This window comes from Meles meles, chromosome X (assembly GCF_922984935.1).
Source record: "Meles meles chromosome X, mMelMel3.1 paternal haplotype, whole genome shotgun sequence".
Taxonomy (NCBI): Eukaryota; Metazoa; Chordata; class Mammalia; order Carnivora; family Mustelidae; genus Meles; species Meles meles.
Window position 1 is genome coordinate 93,778,088 of NC_060087.1, and position 20,955 is coordinate 93,799,042.

Genomic DNA, 20,955 nt, shown 5'->3' on the forward strand with positions numbered 1-20,955 from the left:
CAGCTATAAAATACCTGTTTGCACATTTTACCTGGCACATAGTGTCCCTTAATACGTATTTATTTAAAAAAAAAAAACAGTAATGAAGGATATGAGGAAATACAGCCAGGAGAAATGAGCCTCCCTCAAGAAGGTGCTGGGTCTGTCATTTCCATGCACCTGTGACTAACTTAGCCTGCAATGAATGGCTATATGCCTCTATTCAATGAAGCAATTCCTTCATTACTGCATCATAGTATAGACAAGAAAAGGGGTATCCAGGATTCCAGACTGCTGCCCGACTGTGTAATGCCAGTTCTCCCACATTAACACTGCCCCATTATTTTCAGGGAATATTGACGCCAGAAGGGAATTTAGAGGCAGTGACTGAAGTCCTTTCGGATTCCAAAAGACAGAGCTGATGCCCAAGAAAGGGAGCGATTGGCCCAAGCTAGTCAAATCCAACCCAGGTGTCCTGGCTGCCAGTCCCCTGTGCTTTCAATATAATACTGGGTTGTGTCAAGGGCGGAGGAAGCAGCCCAGGTCCTGAAGAGGGTCCTCCTTTGCCCAGTATGCCACAGCAAATTTTTGGCTCTGCCTGAGCCTGGGACATTTAACTATGGACCTTTTTTGGAACCGCTGGACAAAAGACAACCACCTGACTTCTTCATGATTTAAATAGCTAAATAATGCCAAATTGAATTTCTTTTTTTTTTTTAAAGATTTTATTTATTTATTTGACAGAGAGAGAGATCACAAGTAGGCAGAGAGGCAGGCAGAGAGAGAGGAGGAAGCAGTCTCCCTGCAGAGCAGAGAGCCCGATGCGGGGCTCGATCCCAGGACCCTGAGATCATGACCTGAGCCGAAGGCAGCGGCTTAATCCACTGAGCCACCCAGGCACCCCCCAAATTGAATTTCTGATGACAGAGTAAGTGGTAGCTTTGGGACCACAAGCCAAGAAAACATTTTTCCACTGATGGATAATGAACAGAATTAAGGGCAGGTTTACATTTGGAAGCTTGGGACCAAAATTTCGTCTTGCACTTTTTCTTCAACTTGGCTCACGATTTCCAGATTATAAATAAAAGCGTTAATAATGTCAGTTTCTGTTCAAAGTTAGTTTACCCCAAACCAAAGACTATTTTTTGGGGTATGTGTGTGTGTCCTGTCACTGAAGTTTTTCTTTTCTTAGTAGGGATGTGACACGTGTCCTTCTAAGTGGTTTTCCTTGTGAAAGCATGACTTTTCCATTACTTAAGATTTAAGGATGATAATCTTTTGGATTCTATATCAGCAAGATTATGAAGAGCCTCATCTGTGTAATCTTCTTTGTCTCAGTCATATTCTTGTGAAATAGAGAGACATTGGGATTTGTACCTTTCTGCCAACTATGAGGACAGCAAGTCAAGGCAGCAGGTCAAGGACCCAAGGCAAATAGAGATTTCCCTTGTAAATGTCTCTTACAAAAGGGTAACTTCTCAGTTTTCAGAGCTTTTCTGGTGTCTGCTGTTTTTTAAAATATAATCAGCCTAAACTATACTTTATGCCAAAGAGGTGGGGTGACAAGTTCTGCTTCCCTTTACCACCCTCTGGACCTTTCTCCCCATAGATGAGTTTTGCCTGGTGTCGAACTACCCCTGAATTCTTCTTGCCCTTCCTTGTCTGGGCAGCTCACTCGATACTGTGTGAGATTAGCTCTTGTGGCGGTGATTTCTATTTGCTTTTGTTGTATTTATTTATACCTCCCACAAGAACTGCTATCTAACCTTCCCTGTTTCGGAGTCATGTCCCCTGAGCAGGATTTTAAACTCCTTGAAGGCAGAAATTGCCCACATGTCTAGCATATCCCTATGCACAGAACAGAGGTTCAGTAAATATGGGTGGAATGAAAGCTGGTGTTGAATGAGTTGGCAGGGGGGAGAAGCTGTAAGCAGATAGTGAAGACAATGGCTTCTCTCTTCGTTTTCCCCCCGTACACATGCATTTTATTTTTACTGATAATACTTCATATAATATCAGGATTGTGCATTGTTTTGTTTTTTTTTTTTTTTGCTGGTGGGTGGTCACGCACGCATTTGACTTTCAGGTTAGACTGTGGGTAGAGGGACAGGAGTGGACTGGAAGAATAGAAAGGGCAGGGGGATGGGACACCTGAGTGGCTCAATGGGTTGGGCCTCTGCCTTTCGGCCCGGGTCAATATCTCGGGATCCTGGGATAGAGCCCCACATCGGGCTCTCTGCTTAGCGGGGAGCCTGCTTCCCCCTCTCTCTGCCTCCTTCTCTGCCTACTTGTTAACTCTCTCTCTCTGTCAAATAAATAAATAAAATATTCTAAGAAGAAAAAAAAAGGGCAGGGGGAGAAAAGGTCAGATGGCCAAGTCAAAGAGAAAGAGCTTTCTCTAGAAAGACTAGACTCTGGTCTAGTTCTCGTTCTATTACTAATTTGTGTGATCTTGGGCAACTCACTTCACCTTTCTGAGCCTCCATTTGTCCACGGTACACAAGATATTATAATTTCTGCCATGGGAGGTCAGCTGAGCTCACACCTGGGAAGGTCCTTTGGACAAAAGAATTTAGGGTATTGTACCAGCAGGCCCAGGCTGGGCGGGGTGGATCAGCTTTCTACTTTAAGATTCAAACTGGAGGGGTGCCTGGGTGGCTCAGTGGGTTAAAGCCTCTGCCTTTGGCTCGGGTCATGATCCCAGGGTCCTGGGATGGAGCCCCACATCTGGCTCTCTGCTCAGCGGGGAGCCTGCTTCCCCCTCTCTCTCTCTGCCTGCCTCTCTGCCTACTTGTGATCTCTGTCTGTCAAATAAATAAAATCTTGACAAAAAAAGATTCAAACTGGATTTGGATGAAAAGGCTAGAAGGCTGAGTTCTACGAATCATAGACTATCAGAGCTGGCAGATGTCTTAGAAACCATTCTAGTTCGACCTCCTCATTTTACCCGAGTACCCTGAAGCAGGGAGAGCTGATTTTCCCCCATGGTCTCCCTGAAGGGAGCTGGATTCCAGGTTGTCTTTTCACCATGTCCTGCAAATCTCCACTTAAAAAGCAAAGTTCATTTGCTCTTATGACTGGAGACAAGAAGCCCCTGGCCTGTGTTCCAGCAAGAAAATGATCAGGACATTTGTCTGAGTCTTTTCATATTTCTAAAATTTGACCCACCATTTCGGTTCATTTATTTCTCCCCTTTTACCCAGGGGGGAGACAATCTCCTAGCCTCTGTCTCAGTGCCTCCTGTACTTGCCACTCTGCTAGGTGCGGTGGGGGGAGGGGACTAGAAAAGATTAAGACCCATCCCCTGCTGTCAGAGATCTGAGTGTGGGAGACAGGACTAACAATGCGAGAACAATGGGAGGCAGTCTGTGATTCAGGATAAAATGAGTAGTGCAGGCAGTAACTGGTATAGAAGTTCAGAGGAGGAAGAAAGCTCTGGGACCTGGGGCTGGGGGCTGGGGAGCCAGCAGCATCACAGGGGATCTGAAGGTTGCGTAGGACTATTTGTGTAGATGTGGGGGAGGGCACTAAACTCAAGGGTGTAGGCCCCCATGTGGGCCAGCACACGCAGATGCAGAACTGGGTAAGCATGATGGGTAGCATTCATTCACTTTCTCTGCAGAGGATACTACAGAGGGTTCCACAAAATTCAACTCATTTATAAGTGCATCACCCTAGGAATTGGAGGATAACCGATAGCCCTTCAGTGAATGGAAATTGAGGCACAAAGTGGTTCCATAAGTGGCCTAGGATGATGGGGCCATTAAAGGCAATTACAGCCCGGGGCCTAAAACCACTGGACTCTCCTACCTGTGAAAAAGAGGAATTCAGGACTCAGGTGTGGAAGTTGGCCAGGCTACAGTCCTGAAAGAGAGGGTCATTTTGCAAACACAGGGCCCCTCTAGGCCACATTGCCAACTGAGCTTCAGCATGAAAACTGGAGCAATTAATGAAGCCATTTACTGAATTCTATAGCCTCATTCTCACTTCCTTGGAAATAGGAACTTGAGGTCTCTGCCAGGAGCCCCACAACCTGATCCTTAATGGTCCTTGGTTATGTTGCAGAGGATTTAACAAAGCACCTAAGGAGAATGGAGTGGCCCTAGAATTAATTCCTGTTTGTTGCTGTTCTTTATTAATTAGCACTTGAAGAGCCTCAGGCCTGTGGTGGAGACCATACAAAGCTTGGAATTAGATAAAGCTATCCAGCTCTGAAGCTCTTTTTGTCCGGAAAACCAGACTTGGAAAGGATGGGAGGACAATGGCCTGATAATACAGTAGATTGCGCTTTATGTTTTGAGTCTGGCTTGCAGCCAACACCCGAAAGTGCTTCCTAGGCAAAGTGCCTAACTGTTTTTCTGGATATTCTAACTCACTGTGAGTCTTCAATATTAAACCAACATGAGGTAGGTGCTGAGGTCCCTGTCCTGCTTCCTTGTCCCAAGAAGAGCCAAGTCTGAGGATAGAAAGCAAGGCAGAGGGGGACGCTGTTCCAATCAGAGGATCTTACCCATTCCTGGGTCCCTCCAATACTCACATGGTCCTGGCTGGCCTTCAGCGGCAGGACACTCAGCCCCATGCGGGATGGGAAGTAGCAGCTCCCTTGCAAGGGAGAGGGGTGGGAAAAAGGTCAGGGGAGCTTCTTTTGACGCAGCAAGTCTACAACGGAGGGCACGGCAGGAGCAAAAGGGAGCAGGAGGGCCCGGAGAGGGAGTGGCTGTGGCCTGAGGTAAAGAGAGAAAAATGCTGGAGCAGACCCTAGGAGGTGGAAGAGCCCAGAGAAGAGGGCAAAAGGGCCTTCATCTTCAGGCTCTGAAGTGGGAAGTGGGACTGAGGCTAAAAAAAGGACGGGAAGGGGACATCGTGGTCCCGCAGGAGTCTAGTTTCAGAGCGGAAAGGAGGAGACGCACCGAGGAGAAGGTCATACCCAGCAAACACCCCGCGAAGCCAAGCCGGCACTGCCGCTCAGCGCTAGACAGGCTTATTTATTCCCCAGGAGCCTAGGGAGGGCCTGCTGAGCGCCTACTATGTGCTCGGCAGACGAAGACGCGCCGGGGGGAACCGGGACACGGGAGCTGGAGTCGGCCAAAAAGGCTTCACGGAAGGGGCGAGCTGTGTAGACGACGGTGAAGGAAGGTGGAGGTGCACGCGTGCTGGCTGGAGCAGCGCTGAACGCGAGGCAGGCCGGGGAGGAGGGGAAGGAGGCGGGGACTGAGGCCTGAGGAGGGAGGAGGAGGAAGGTCGAGCGGAGGGACGGCGTGGAGGGAGGGTGGGAGGTGTGAACGGTGGGAGCGGTGGTCGGGGGGAGCGCGGAAGGTCGCGGCGGGGAGGCGGCGAGGCTGGGCATTCGCAGCCCGCGGGTGTTGTGGGGTGGGGCGCGAGGCTTCGCGGGACTGCGTGGGGGGGGTGGTTGGTGGGAGGTAGAGGGGGAGGGGGAAGGGGAGGAGGGGGGAGGGGGAAGGGGAGGAGGGGGGAGGAGATAGGGAGGGGAAGAAGGAGGAAGCAAGCTCGGCCGCTGCAGGGGGAGGAAGACCGAGAGGAGGAGCCGCGCGCGGTGGCGGCGGCAGCTGCGGCCGCCGGGGGAGCCGAGCGCCCGGGCGCGGGGAGTGCAGGGACCCGAGCGGCCGCCGAGCCGGGGCCGCGGGCCGAGTTGCGGGTGAGTGGAGCCCCGAGGGGCGCGGCGGCCGGTTCCCGGGGCCGGGCCGGAGGCGCGGGCAGATGCCGCGCCGCGGCGGAGGGAGGGGGCCGGCTGAAGCCCAGCCCCCCGGCTGGCCCGGCCTCCCGCCCCCCCTCCGCTCCCCGCGGCTTCCTCCCGCCGCCGCTTGCGCCAGGGGGGCAGGTCCCGGGCGGGCCGCGGGCGGTAGGGGGGAGGTGCTGCCCGAGGGCGGGCGTCTGGGGCCGAGGGTGGAGCTGGGGGCTCGGGGGTGGGCCTGGGGGCGGGAGGCCGGCCCGGGACGGCGCTAAATTGGCTGGAGGGGCCCGTTGGCGGCGAAGTTGCTACCTGGGGGCAGAGACGGCCACGCGGTTGCAGGAGTAAGCGATCCCCCTGTGGCGAGTGCGTGAGACGAGGAGTCCGGCGTCCCTGCCATCCCCGTCGCCCTCCCCGCCTGACTGGCTCCGCTAGCTCCTCTCCTGGCCGCGTGTCCCCTCGCTCTCACCCGCGCTGCTCCCCGGTTGGTTCCCGCGGCGCTGCCGGGTCCCCTCGGCCCTCGCCCTGACCCTCCCGGCCTCCGGCTTCCCTTGACCCCCGCCTGCTTCGCCACTGCCCCTGTTCCCCTTTTCTGCCCTCGCTAGTTACCCCGCCCCGCTTCGTAATTCCCGATGCAATTGCCTCTTTGAGACCTTTTTTTTTTTTTTTCCTCTCCTTCCTTTTAGATTGGCCAACGGCTCCTTTCAACCCTGCCTCGTTGGTGGCCACTGGAGAAGCGCGGGGGGCTCCCCAGGCAGCCGTGGGGACAAGTTAGAGCCAGCACTTGACCCCGGGCCCCGCGTGTAGCTTCCCTCCCCCCTGCTCTAGGTGCCGCGGTGTCTGGAGGGGGGCGGCGCGGGTGCCCTCCGTACATGTCCCAGCACCCGGGCAACCCTTGGGGCTTGTGTTCCATCTCGCTCTCGCTTCCGGCACGGTGGTAGAGGGGAACCACTTGGCATCATGTCCCGGTATAGCTACCAAAGTCTCCTGGACTGGCTCTATGGGGGCGTGGACCCCAGCTTTGCAGGCAATGGGGGCCCCGACTGTGCTGCCTTCCTCTCTTGGCAGCAGCGGCTGCTGGAAAGTGTGGTGGTCCTGACCCTGGCCCTGTTGGAGATCCTGGTGGCCCTGCGGCACATCCTGAGGCAGACGAAGGAGGACGGTAGGGGTGGCCGTGGCAGCCAGCCAGATAAGGTGACCCAGCGGCCAGAGGAAGGCAAGGAGAGCCTGAGCAAGAATCTGCTCTTAGTAGCCCTGTGCCTGACCTTCGGGGTGGAGGTGGGCTTTAAGTTCGCCACCAAGACCGTCATCTACCTGCTCAACCCTTGTCACCTGGTCACCATGATGCATGTGAGTCTGTTGACTTTTTCCCTGGCAGCCGTAGTGATAAGAGTCATTTTGTGTGCTCAGGACACTCGGAAGTGTAGGGCACTTCATCCTGCGGGAAGTGGGACCCTTAAAAATGTTTTCCAAGAGTGGCTGGTGTTGTGTGGATTCCAGATCTGGCTTCCTCTGATCTTTGCACAATGTGTCAGCCTCACAGTGGAGGTGAGGAACATAGTGGTAGAACCATAGGAACCCACTGGCATGCTAGTAGTCTGTCACACCCCCCCGTACCCCCCCCCCAGCCCTGCCCTGGCCTTTCACAATCCGGAAGTGCAGCCCTAGCCAGGTGCCCTTTCTGGGTCATATCTGGGGACCATAGACTGCCCCCATCTCCTCTGCTGCAGTTAATTTCCCAGAGGCCTATTGGCACTCTTTCCTGGAGGTGGTCATATAAGGTTCCTTGTCTCCACTGTGGTACTTTGGGGGAAATACTTTAATGGGTTTTCCTTAATGACTCATTCATTTGGGAGTTTTAGCTCTTAGGGCAAGGTCTGTCTTTGAACTCTGAGCCCCTACTAAGTGCGCTCTGAAACAGGCTGACTCCTGAACTTTGGGCGGGAGGCCTCTATCCATGGTGAGAGGGTGTTTATTTTTTTTTTTTGCAGACCTCTCCATCTTTTTGCTCGTACTCTGCTTCCTGTTGTCATGGTCCGGGGTGCTCAGAGAGCTGTTTTCTTTACCTCCCATTATCAGTACTAAGAAAAACATGGGATTGAAAAGGAAAGTTGCCAGATACATAAAAATAATCTGGGTGAGCACCAAGAGTGAGACTGTCTTTCTGTACTCAGCCTGTGTGGAAAGATGTTCTAAAACTATAAAATCATGGAGGAGAAGGAAGAGGAGAAAAGGAAAAAAAAATCTTTTTTAGATTTCAGGCTGTGAGAAACCTGGTGTGTTTTATTCAGGGATGGTTTGGAAACCTGTCATTAGCGTCTTTATTGCTTTTTATATTTGTAAAAGTTTATTCTCAGGAGACTTGTGACAACCCTGTGTGGGGCACGAGGTTGAGATTATTATGTTGGTTTTACAGACCTGGTGGGGCCCAGGGACCAGAGGTCACTCACCTGCAGCCAAAAGATGAATTAGCATCAGGGTTGGAAAGCTAACCCACCCTCTTTGGGGTTGCAGGGTGTCAGTAGAATGACAGGGCTGACTGGGGGGGTGGGGCGGGGACGGGAAGCTGAGGCTGGTCAGCATGGCACTGCCTACTTGTGGCTCCGATGCTTGCTGGGTCTGTGTTCCAGGTACTCTTGATTGCAGTTTCCTGGCCTCAGTTTCCCAATCTGTAAAATGTACTCAGTGGCCTAGCGGCCCTTTTGGTCTTTGCAGACGTGGCAGGGAGGTGTGGATAGCTGTGGAATAAAGAGGCTATTATTGGTGGGGTGGCTGTCAGCACCGAGCAGCGCTGGAGGGCAGCATTTTTTTTAAGAGGGGGTTTCTTGGGATGTGATGCCATTCACAGGAAGCCCATGTCTCTCCCAGCTAGACCTTCTGGGTAAATTTGAGCCAGTCCTCTTTCTTTCTTTTATATGAATGGGCTTTTTGTTAATGAGAGGAAACAACACATCTCAGCCGCTGCTACGTGAGGCTCTTGGGACAGGAGTGCTTTTTTTGGATGGCAGGTGGTGAGGGTCAGAGGGTGCCTCTTCTACAAAGGGGTCTTGAGCCCTCTGGCAGCCGCATATCTAGAAGGTCGACAAAGGACTAAATTCAGCCTGACTGGGGCTGCTGCTGGTGGGATGACATCAAACCTGGCAGCACCAGGCTTTTCAGTGGAAAGGTTTTTAGAAGCTTTCAGAAGCCTCTGGAGACTTGGTGCTGGCATTAATTAGTTGTGCAACTTTGAGGAAAAGTCCACTTGCTGGACCTCAGTTTGCCCATCTACAAAATGAGACAGAGCTGCATTCCCAGCTCGGGGCAGTCAGCATTCTCTGATTCTTTTCTCCTTAAGCAGTGGCCAGGGAAGCAACAGAGAGGTCCTCTGGAAATGCTGCTGGCCTCCGTGTGTGGGAAAAGGAAACTTGTTTCTTCTTTGCTGAGGTCAGGGGGCCTTGTTCATCTTCTGTTTCCTGTATCTCTCCGATAAAGTCAACCTGACCAGGCCACCCTTAGATGCACGTGTAGATGATGATGGCATGCATGTAGGGCTGGCAGAGGAGTGGACACTTGGGTGGGGGTGGGGGGGTGTGGCACTCTAGGGACTGATTCCTGTCACCTATACTCTTTGTTTTGTCCTGTGCTTTGCTTCAACTCTGAAGCCCTAGGGTCGAAGCAGAGAACAGAGTCAGGCTAAGGAATTCTTGATCTCAAACAGGATTATTCTCCTTACTCTTTTTTCCTGTCACACTGCTTTGTGTCATTTAAATAGTCTCCTCAGGCCTGCTGTGGGCTACAGCCTTCGGTCAGTTCCACAGCCCATACCCTACCTATGGCTCTTCCTGGGAAGCAGGGAAGCTGGGATTTTTGGAAAGTTGGTATGAGTCCTTGAAGACAAATGAACAGCAGATGGTTGGAAACCGTTTTCTGACTTGACTGCAGCGAGGACTAAGGATAGCTCATCTGGTTAATCATACCTCACACTTCCCTGACACTTCAGTGTTTATGAGGCCCTTCCACTGACATGATCTTGCGCAGGGCCGCGTTAGGTTAGCTGGGGCCTGGAAAGAGAGATGGTGAAATGTTTCCTGTGGCTGTGTATATTCCAAAGGGGCGATGTTGAGTACAGAGAAATGCTTTGGCAAGTGAACTTGCTGAATTAGGCTACACGATGGCAGGACATTCTGTGGAGTTCAGAGATCCTGAAAAGGCAAGGGAGACATTGGCTGAAATGAAAGGGACAGCTTAGCAGAAACATTTCTGATGTGTTTCTCGCCACAGGATGACTCCATTTGGGCTTCATAGAAAGGCCTTGTTCCTCAGAGTCTATGTACGTTTCTAACAAGGGCAGTACTGCTTTAGGCCAGGAAGTGGAAGACTTGGAGGGATATTGGTTCGTCTCCCCATCTCTCATTTTTTCAGTCTGTAAAGTATTTATTCCCAAGGCCTTTTAAAACAGCTCCTCATCATAGCCATGCTGCTCTTGGGTGACTGCCAGACTCAGAAGCAGAAGGAAGGGCCATTCTTGCGGCCGAGTTCTGGTCTTGATTGATATTCCTGCTGTACGGTTTGGTTTTGGTCTCATCTGCTTTTTCAAAGGCTCCAGGACTGTGGATGACAGCGCTTTGTGTCGTCTGAGTGCCAGCATCTCCCCTGTCAGCATAAGCCAGGACGTGTGAGGGTTCCTGGGAGCGGCAGGCCCCACACACCGTGGTTGGACCCCTCGGTGAATATCTGTGATGTTTACCAATCACACCAGTACATATTTCTTCAAGCGTCGCTACTTCCCTCCTGCGTGTTATTTTGGGCAGGTAGGAGTGATAGGGAATGAATTTACTCACCAATTATGCTTATTGCCCCAAATACTCCAGCAAGTTAGTAGCAGAGGTGGCTTTAGGACTGGGCTGCCATTGTGGGAGTGGAGGCCTCAGCAGAAAAAGATTCTCCGGGCTACTCAAGTCCCAAAAGTCTACAACTTCTCAGCGGGAGTGTTAAAACGCTAGACATTTGACTGCTTGTACCTTGGAAAGGCTGGATTTCTTCAACTCGTGACCCTTTATCACCTTTGCGTCCAGTCATCACGTCTCTTAGGGACAGAACAGAAAGATGCCACTAATGGGATCTTTTATGGTTTCATACAAGTTTTTTTTTTTAGATTTGCCTTTGCTCTGGGTGTCCTATCTTCTTTACACTCTATTCCAAGTTTAATTTCCACCAAATGTGGCTGGCATGCTTTTGCTTCACTGTTTGATTATCCTACTTCCTCCTTCCTTGCTGAAAGTGGAAGAATGGCACAGATTCAAAATGGTGCTGAGCTTTTTATGATACCTTTTGGAACGGCCTGAATAAATAGTGGTGTGTTCCACTTGCCCCGTCTTGGGTTTGTTCTAGAGAAGGACCTGATGGATTTGAGAATGGGGTTTTTTGTGACCCCCACCCACCCCCGACTCTTTGACTTGAGAGACCAGCCACACCTCCTCATCCCCATCTGTTGTCTGGAGCGTGGATAACAGCTTCTGCTTGGAATTGACGTTGGTTGGTAAATGGGTACAATGAGGGATCCAGCCATCTGCTGACAGCTTATCAGATGGACTGCGTCCTGTGTCATGAGTCTAGGGGGACACAAGAAGATGATGTTTATGTGGGCCTCAGCAGTGAGGCATGACATTCCTTTTTGGTTTGTTTTATTTCTCCCCCAAGGAAATGAGCAGAGAATTTTTCCACCTTCCATTGTTACGGTCTTTTGGGGGCGTCCATTTTAAGGAGAAGTGGTATGGATTGGTGGATCAAACACCCCACAGACGGCCCTGGGATTGACCCTTATGATGTGAGTTTGGCTCATGGCTTGCTATGGGAACCTGAGCAAATTATCTCATCTTTTCCTGTCTCCGCCTTCTCTGTGAAACTGGCTGTGTAGAAGGGGAGAGCATTTTAAGCCTCTGAGTGACTGTGGTCACTTAAACAGAGAAGCTGGGCAGAGCTGATCAGAGCTGGCAGATGAGATGTGTGTATGTATATGCATATGTATATATATATATATTTTTTAATCTCAAACTCAGAAACTGACAAACCTCAACTCCTTTGCATCTTTCTTGTTAGCTTTTGGAATTCATTCCTCTAAGCATTTCTGGTGCTTTTTTCCGGTTTCTAGCCCACGCCTGCGTACCCTCCTAAGGTACAGCCTCTGAAACTGGCCACTGCGCCCCCATCAATCCATCCCCAGCACCTGCTGATACAGCCCAGTGTGGCGCCTGTTTTAAGTACCAGTATGTTGCTGGCTCCTGCCCACGGGGTGCTGACCTGGCCCCGAGTCCAGTTATTCCAGTCATTCTGGTAACGCCTTCTGTCTCCCTTTGTCAACCCTCCGCAGAGTTCCTCAGACTTTTTGGCTGGTTGATATACACCTTTGAATACTTTTAGGTAATTTTGTGTTTGGCCTGTTTTTGCATGTTTATTCAGTCTCCATCATTAGCGCAAACAAATTTTTTTTAATGGAAAGGGGTAGTATTTTTTTTAACCCTTTGTAACTCCCTGCAGAGTTTAATACAATACCGTATGTGTACATTATTAGTTGTTTAATGTGTACCTGGATAATGCTGACTGACTGACTGACAGAGCTGTCTTTTTTTTTACCTTTTTTTTAAATTGTTTTTTGTTGTTGTTGTTGTTTCCCTCTGGTGGTCCTATGTTGCCTTGAGGTCTGATGGGCAGGGCTCCTGTGTTGTGTCTCTTGTGTCCATTAGGAGAATCTTCTGTCTGGTTTTTGAAATAGCCAGAGGAGAGAGGTGGTTTCCGCTCTGGCTCACACAAATTTTTTTGTTGAATTTCCATCACAAAGAGCCAGTTATGAGACCTATAGCCTGCTCTCTGCCCAAAGTATCTGCTCGCTTTCATCCTAGTGAAGAAATTATGCTGTTGGATCTTGATCTTAATCCCTTGGCAGACATCTGGATGGGCCTACTTTTCTCTTTTCCTTCCTTAATATCCTATAAATTAAAGAAATGTTATTAGGCTAGTGACTCACTTTCCATCTCTTTCTGGATTTTTCTGTGGGTAGCTCATTGTCATCCTGCCTCTTTGAAGTACCCTTTAGAGGAAGAGCCAGGTTTGTCAACTTCTGGTCTTTTAGATCTTTTTTTTTTTTTGATACTTTCATTTTTTTTCAGCTTTATGAGGTATTACTGACAAAGTTGTAAGGTACTTAAAGTGTACAAAGTGATGATTTGAATGTACACATATTGTAAAAGGGCTCCCTCTCGTTGAGTTAATGCATTCATAGTCTTATGTATCTTTTGTTAGATTGAGAATATCTTGTCCTAGGTGCTCCCTCTTCTGCCAGTAACTGGCAGAGTGGACATGAAGAGACTGTGTGGAGAGAGAAGTGATTCTGGAGCTTTCTTTGTGAAAGATGTCCTTGGAAACTTGTTATAATGCAGATGCCTGGCTCTCTACAGCACCGCGGACTCTGAGTAGGTGGAGGACAAGGAAGGGAATCTGCATTTATTACAAGCTCCCTAGTAATTGTGATGCTGGTGAGCCTTAGACCCTACGTTGAGAAACATTATCTAGTAGCTAAAGTATTGGGTGGCAAGTTGGTTTGGAAGCTCCTCCTGACTGGCATGAATCTGGGTGGCCTATGGGCCGGGCATTTAGCCTCCTGGCAGAGCCTCAGTGTATATTATGTAGGCGTTAAATAATGTGGCTGCAATTAGAAGTGGAGGGCCCCCAGTTATTGTGAGGTAGATTTTAAGGTAGCTTTGGCATTCCAGTGGCTTGTTTGGTGACTGAGAGTTCTGTCACTGAAGTATTTCAGCCAGGCCACCATCACCTTCCAGTCCTTCTACATTCCTTCCCTCCCTTGCAGTCTCTAAGGTTGTTGGCAACCCAGGGGAGGAGATATTGACAGATAGTTATTGCATGCTAACTCTTTGTTTGCAGGACGCCTGTTTGATTGATTGATTGATCGATTGATTGATTTTAAGGAGGGGGAGAGGAAGGGAAGGGCAGAGAAAAAAATCCTAAATCCCAAGCAGGCTCCAAACCCAGTGTGGAGCCCTATACAGGGCTCCATCTCACTACCCTGAGATCATGATCTGAGCCAAAATCAAGTCAGTCGCTTAACCTATTGACTGAGCCTTCCAGGCGCTCCAGGACACTTGTTTTAAAGGCTCACGGGAATTTATTCATTCTTGCACCCATTTAGTGCCTATTTTTCAAATGCCTGTTGTGTGTGATACACTGTGCCAGCTGCTGGAGACTCAAAGATAAATAAGAAACATTCTTTCCCCTCTTGTTGTTCAGTTTAGATGAGACAGGAAGGAGAGCAACTAAGTAACAATATTACAGGTACAGTAACAGATTTGAACAAAACACAGAGCACAGAGGGTCTGGGTGTTTTCTTTGTTTGTTTGTTTGTTTGTTTTTACCTACTGCAATTAAGGAAGGCCTTTTAGAAGAGGTGACTGTTGGAGCTGGCTCATGAAGGAGATAGGTGTACGAGAGCAGGGACTCATTTGTTTTCTATTCCAGGGCCTCTAATAGGCCCTGGCTCATAGTAGGTGCTCAGTAAACACATGGGAATGAATGGGTAGGTGTTCGTTGGGTGTCGCAGGAAGGAAGGGAGTTGCAGGCATAGGAACCAATATATATACAAAGCACAAGAAAGCATCTCGACTGTAACCTGGAGTCATTTGCACGTGATTATCAGGGGGCATATCGCATCTTATTTCTCCCTTGGCGAACGGAATAAAACTCCAGAACTGCTCTGTCATTTCTGCGCCTTTGATAAGACAACAGCAGTTGCTCATCAGTGCTCAGGCGGGAGCTCTTGTGAGCTGGAGCATTGAGTTCTTTGTACTGTCCCAAGGAGGGCCTGCCCTGTCAAGGACAGACACAAAGAACATTGATGAGAGCGAGCAGGCATTAAATACAGGAAATGAGTTAGCAGGCATCCCACCTGTGACCAGAAGATAATTTTTAGCAGCTTCTGGGATGGTTGCTACCCCCCACTAAGATCCACAGCAGAACTGAACTCATGCAGTGTGATGCTATCGCAATGCCTTTCCTTTTCCTATTCCTTCTGCCCTGCTCCAGGTCTCTCCTCCAGCCCTGCCCATCCAAGCTTGTCCCCTTCCAGAATAATCCAGGTTGCACAACAATCCCTTCTGCAGTTCAAAATGCCCGTTCCATCAGAGGAGGTGATACCCACAGGGGAGTGAAGAAGAAAACAGTTCCATTGAAGAGGTTCATAAGGAAGCATGAATGGCTCATAGACCCAATCGGGAGTGGGGGGAAGATTTTTTTTTAATTAAAGATTTTATTTTTTTATTAGAGAGAGAGGGAGAGAGAGAGCAAGCACGTGAGTGGGGTGAGGAGGGTGGGCAGAAGGAGAAGGGGAAGCAGGCTCCCAGCTGAGGAAGGAGCCCCATGCGGGGCTTGATTCCAGGACCGGGAGATCATGACCTGAGCCCAAGGCAGATGCTTCACCGAGTACCCTAGGAGACGATTTTTCAAAAGGGTCTCACTACCCCAACCTGGTCTTAAATTGGTGGGGTACGTCCCAGTGTTTACGAGCAGGTGGCCCTTCCCATGTTCCTTGCCCAGTTTTTTTTTTTTAAGATTATTTATTTATTTATTTGAAAGAGAGGCAGTGAGAGAGAGCATGGGTGAGGAGAAGGTCAGAGGGAGAAGCTGACTCCCCATGGAGCTGGGAGCCCGATGTGGGACTCGATCATGGGACTCCGGGATCATGACCTGAGCCGAAGGCAGTCGTCCAACCAACTGAGCCACCCAGGCGTCCCCCTTGCCCAGTTTTTGAACCCTCACCCCCTCCCCCCGAACAGAGATTGTCTTACCACCCTACTGGCTGACCCCCCAGGGGAAGTCTCCCTGCTTGGATATAGCAGTTCAGTCTGAAGGCTTGGGGAGGACTCCTCCTCTCCTGGGTCTCAGCCCCCTCTGTTTACTTGGCTGCTTCCCAGGGAAAGGGCTGCCAGCTGAACAGGGCATGGCTTGCCCATCCATCAGCACACAGTATGTCAGGGAGGACCCGTCGCCAGCTTGAGATCCTGAAGGGGAGGGTTTGGGGCATCTCTCAGCTGGCTGTGCTTCCTTTCCAGTAGCGGCTGGAGGAAATGCCAGAGGGAGGAAGGTAGGATGAGTTTTGTCCTGGGCCCAGAGGTTCTCAGGGCCGGGAATGGATGGCAGGAGCCAGGAGGTTGGAGAGCTCTGTCCTGTGGGCAGGTGTTTAGGAGGGTAGAAGAGGGAGAGGCAAAATCCTCTGGAGGAGAAAGCAGGAAGCACGAGCCCATTCTAATTCCATCCCAATGCCTTCTGTCTCCCCGTCTCTATCACATATCCGCGGTGGTATAAACTCAGGGTGTATTTTGCCTGTGTGTTGAATCGCCTTTGCCAATCGACCAGCTGTGTTTGCAGAAAGACTCTGACTGCCTGTGCTCTGGCTGTTGCTGGCAAAGAGACATTTCATTCAGGTGCTGATTAAATAAGGCGCAGAGCCAGATTGCACAGTGAGGCCCTTAACTATGGCTCTGGGAGCCCTGGGTAAACACTTATTAGATGTTCTGGGCAGAGCAGTAGCCGAGGCTGCTGGATGTGAAGGGCTTTCTTCAGAAGTCGGGTGGAGATGAAGATGGGGGTGAGGAGAGGCTTCTGGAAAGGGTCTTGCTCCTTTTGTCCTAGCTGAATCTGATTCGAATTGACATGGAAGGGCTAGACAGGCTTCCTCATTGGCCTTTACTTGCCAGATTCTCACTGGGCAGCTGCAAGGAGCCTGAGTAAGTAGGGCAGCAGAAATGCCTCCTTTTCCTAATGTGAGTTCAGCCGAGTGGCTCGAGCCTTTGGACCGTATTCCCCAGGTTTGCATTTGAGCCGCTTCCCCACGTGATGTTAGACATTATTTGACCGTGTTGAACCTCAGTTTCTCGCATCTGTAAAATGGGAATAGTAGTACCTCCCTCCTAGGGTGGTTGTGAGGATTTACCGAAATACATTCAACATTTAGGGGACATTGTGGCTCATGGCTCACTGTGAGCATGCAGTAAATGCCAGCAGTTTCTCATAGTAGCACTATTACTTCGATGTGTTTCAAGGCAGCAGTGGTGTACTGGGTGAGAGCCCAGAGTCTAGGGGGGTAAAAGCCCAGGTTCAAATCTTATGGCCAGCTGTCTAGCCCTGGGCAAGTTACTTAACCTCTCTGAGCCTCTGTTGCCACATGTGTAATGTGGACTAATAACCATACCTACCTACCCTGCTGGGCTTTTGTGAAGATGAAGTGGGAGAAAAGGAGAAAACACTCCTAAAGCACTTAAGATAGTATCTGGCACATAGTAAACATTTAGTCAGTTTCAGCTGTGATGATGAGGATGCCAGCAAGGACCATCATCATTATCATTATGGCTGCTGCTCCTGGGAGCTTGGGTGCCTGATGTTGGGATGAGACGAGAAGGATTAGGTCCAGGAAGGCAGCTGTAAGGGAAACTCATCTAAGAAAAGCTCTCCTGGCATCTTTGTTTCACATCGTGGGCAAAAATACTGGTTGCATGGTGTTAGTGGCCAGGTAATCTCCTTGCGGCAGGGTTGCTTGGCTGCCTGAGGCCTAAGGACAGCTTCATGGGTAATTTGAAAAGTTACTTGTGGGGCGCCTGGGTGGCTCAGTCGGTTAAGCGTCTGCCTTGGACTCGTACTCGTATCTTGATCCCAGAGTCCTAGGATTGAGTCCTGCATTGGGCTACCTGCTTGGAGGGGAGTCTGCTTCTCCCTCTTTCTCTGCCTGCCGCTCTGTGTACTTGTGCTCTCTCTAGTCTCTCTGTCAAATAAATAAATAAAATGTTTTTTAAAAAATTTTAAAAAAGTTACTTGCAATCATCCAGTCCTGGCTGAAGAATTTGGAGGATGGCTGTCCCTCGTAGGAAGTTTGGCTTTCCAGTGACGTCAGTGATAACTGGGCTGATGTGGGGCAGACTCTCTTGAGATTGGTAGCCTAGGAAACCAGTGAGTGCAGGACAGAAGTATGGAAGGAGTGGTTTGAGGGGTGGACAGAGACAGGTGTGTGGGTTTATTTATTTATTTTCTTTAATATTAATTCCTTCTGATTGAGGGGCCTGTAACTTTTTCAAGTGCCACTTGTTACTGGGGTTAGGTAATTATCAGAGGAGAGAGGGCTGCTCCCAAAGCTCCTGGGATGATGAAGGTGGGTTTAAAGTAGACAAGTGCCTTGCCTTACCTGTCAGCGAATGGACAGAAAAAGTAGATAATCATGATAACACTGAGATATGGTTAACCTCTCACATTTTCAAGACTGGCTAACTCTCTCAGAGCTGCCTTTGCTCTGGGGGTTAAGCCCCCTTTAAGTGCGGCCTTCCAGGACCAAGGCCGTGGTCATGTGCCTTCACAGTCTTAGAGTTGGGGGTGTGCTCCTCTTAGACACCCCCCCCCCCCATTGGAAGGCCTCCAGGCATATTCCCAAGCATTGTCGGTAAATAGGCAGTTTCTTAGCTTTGGAGTTGAGAGAACTGGGAAGGCCAAGGTCATGTTTTCTGTAACAATCCTGGTTCCCTGGCTGGAGCTGGTTTAGAGGGCTTTTCTAAAACAAACAGTGGCCCGAAGACATGGTAGCTTCCAGAAATGGAAGGTCACCCTCCAGAAATGGAAGGTCGCCCGTTCCAAGACCTACGGGAGATGGCAACAAAGGGCCCTCTTCATATCACTACTTGCTCCTCGTCCGCTTGCATTGCTTAAAAGAGTTTCCTTTTTCAAGTTCCAGGCACTTTAGTGTGCGCCCGCGCGCCTGTCACTGCCCTTTATTCTCAGAGCCCTGCAGGAAAGTTGCTGAGGGTCATGTGCCTAAGTGCCTTATTATCTTCCGCATTTTTCCACTTAACTCCCCTGGCTGCAGCTTCAAGTGGGCATTTCTCCCTCCTTCCTGGGCTCCCTGGCCCGCAAGAAGAGTGGGACATCTCGAGGAGTGGGGCTGCTTTCACCTTCTTAGCACCTCACTGGATTTTCCAGCTCAGCCCTCCTCAGAATAGCTGTGCAAGCCGAGCCAAGGTCATGTTTCTGTGTTTGCTTGAGAGGTTTTTGGCCAGTGAGGGAAGAGAACAGATTGCCCCCCCCAGCCCCCAGGCTGTCCTCCCCGAGCCCAACCCTGTTGGGGAGGGGGTGGGCGGGTGTTGCTGGCTTGGACCCAGGAGGTCAGGGATGTCCTTTGGGCCGAGGCTGCAGTGGACTCTTGGAAAAGAATGTGAAGCCCCACATCGGGGCTCCTGATTGCTGTGGGGTGTTTGGTTGTACTTCACAGCGTGGAGGCGGGGGTGGGGTGGGGTGGGAGGGTGGAGGGTGTGCTGTGTTTGCTCAGATGGACACACATGGAAACCAGGCTGGGATCATCTTCCCAAGTTTCTTACTCCTCGCTTTGGGTCTGTCCTAGAAAAACAATTTGCAGAGTACACTGTGGTCCGCACCTGTTTTTTTTTTTTTTGTTTGTTTGTTTTTTTGGTAACCTTCCCACACCACACCCTCTCTTTCCACGGACAGTTCTCAGTGAACTGAGGATTAACCCTGGCCCCTTGCACTTACATTCTCTCTTTACTTTCCCCTTGGGCTCAGGGTCTTGCTCTCTAGTCACAGCTGTCCATCACCATGAGGATAGTCCACGCCTCGGCTCCTGTACGCCACCCTCCCCCCACCCCCCACCCCTACTTCACCATCTGCCCAGACCTTTTAAACACTATATAAATCCCAGAGCAGAGTTAAGTGGGCAAAAAAGAATCAAATTTAGGAGAAAGATCTCACTGGAATTTTCTGTCATCTCTGTATACTCTCCAAAAGTTAGTAGCAATAATAACCCTTGTAACATTTTTGAGCCTAGGCTCCTCCCCAGGCAAGGTGCTAGGTACGCTGCCCACACAGTACCTCATTTGCAGCCTTCGACAAAGGTTAGTTTTGTTTTATCTAATTCTTCCTTTGCCTCCACTCTAACCGACTTTCCCTTTGTTTGACAAAAGATCCCATATAACATTCTAGCGATCCTTCCTCAGGTTTGCCAAAATGGCAGAGTGGTGCCAAGTCAGAGCTGAAGGAGACCCCAGGGATCCATCTGGTTCACCTCCTCCCTCATTGTTCTGTGAGAGCAAATTGAGATCCAGAGAAGTGAAGTCATGTGTACAAAGTCATCCAGCCACAGGGAAGCACAGCCGAGTTTCCCAGGCTCCCCTGTTCACGATCTCTCTCTCATGCCACACATGGCCCCCTTCCACCCCTAACCAATCCAGCAGGAAAGGACCTGGACTTCTGTTCTTGCCCACCAGTAGAGAGAGAAACCTTGTGTTGTTTGAGCAGGACTCAGAAACCTTGGCTAGACTAACAGCAGGGGTGACAAAGGGCAAAGGGGAAGACGGTCAGAGTAATCTGTCAGCTCCATGGGAGAGGTAGGTAAACAATGAAGTCATCGAAACCAGCCCTGGGCCTTGGTTATAGAACTCATCACTAACTGGCTGAGGGAACCTAGTTGTGCTGGCTAGTCAGGGGGAACCTCTCTGTGCTCCAGTCTTAGAACACCTGGAGCATGGTAGTTAAGAATGCAGGCTCTGGAGCCAGACCGGCTGGGTTCAAATTCCAGCACTGTTGCTTTCCGACTGTGTCAAGGCCATGGGCAGGTTCAGTGACATTTCTGGGACTGTTTGTTTATTTGTTTTTTACTCTGTAAAATGGGGAGAATAGTATCTACTTTGTAAGGTTCTTGTGAGAATGAAATGTATGGCTACATGTAAAGTATTTATTTAAACATTTTATTTATTCGTTTGAGAGAAATAGAGGAAGAAAGCATGAGCAGGGGGAGGGGCAGAGGGAGAAGCAGGCTCCCCACTCAGCAAGGAGCCGGATGCCGGACTCGGTCCCAGGACCCCGGGATCATGACCTGAGCCAAAGTCAGATGCTTGCCTGACTGAGCTACCCAGGAGACCCTACACGTAAAGTATTTAGAATGGTGTCTGGTGCGCCCCAAGAACTTCGTAAGTATGAGCGATGGCTGTCATCACCATAGGATACGGATGATTTCTGCCTTTCCTAATTCACAGGGTGAGCATGGGCAACATGGGAAATAAGGTCTGTGAATCACAAGCGCTTGCTCAGTGGGAGGCATTCTCTTTCGAGAGCACGCGCATTTAAAGGTTTATTCGCATTTTGTGTATACGATCAGATACTTAACAGGTATTTCTCTGGTGATCTGGTAGGCTTATATTTGATGAAAATGTGAGTCCATCAAGTCATGCATACTGTGTTGAGAGTCG

The 20,955-nt window shown here is 50.0% G+C and overlaps 1 protein-coding gene across 12 annotated transcripts in view; it reads left to right on the forward strand.

Moving 5' to 3' along the window:
* Positions 1-5,378: 5,378 nt before the first annotated feature.
* The window catches only part of TMEM164 (transmembrane protein 164), a 163,590-nt gene continuing 148,013 nt past the window's right edge, over positions 5,379-20,955 (forward strand). For 3 of the 12 annotated variants that reach the window (XM_045995726.1, XM_045995731.1, XM_045995732.1), the window contains exons 1-2: positions 5,654-6,152; positions 6,355-7,018. In XM_045995726.1, the coding sequence (XP_045851682.1) occupies positions 6,629-7,018 (390 nt within the window). In that variant the 5' untranslated portion in view covers positions 5,654-6,152; positions 6,355-6,628. The other 9 variants (XM_045995728.1, XM_045995727.1, XM_045995729.1 and 6 more) reach the window with 9 other exon arrangements.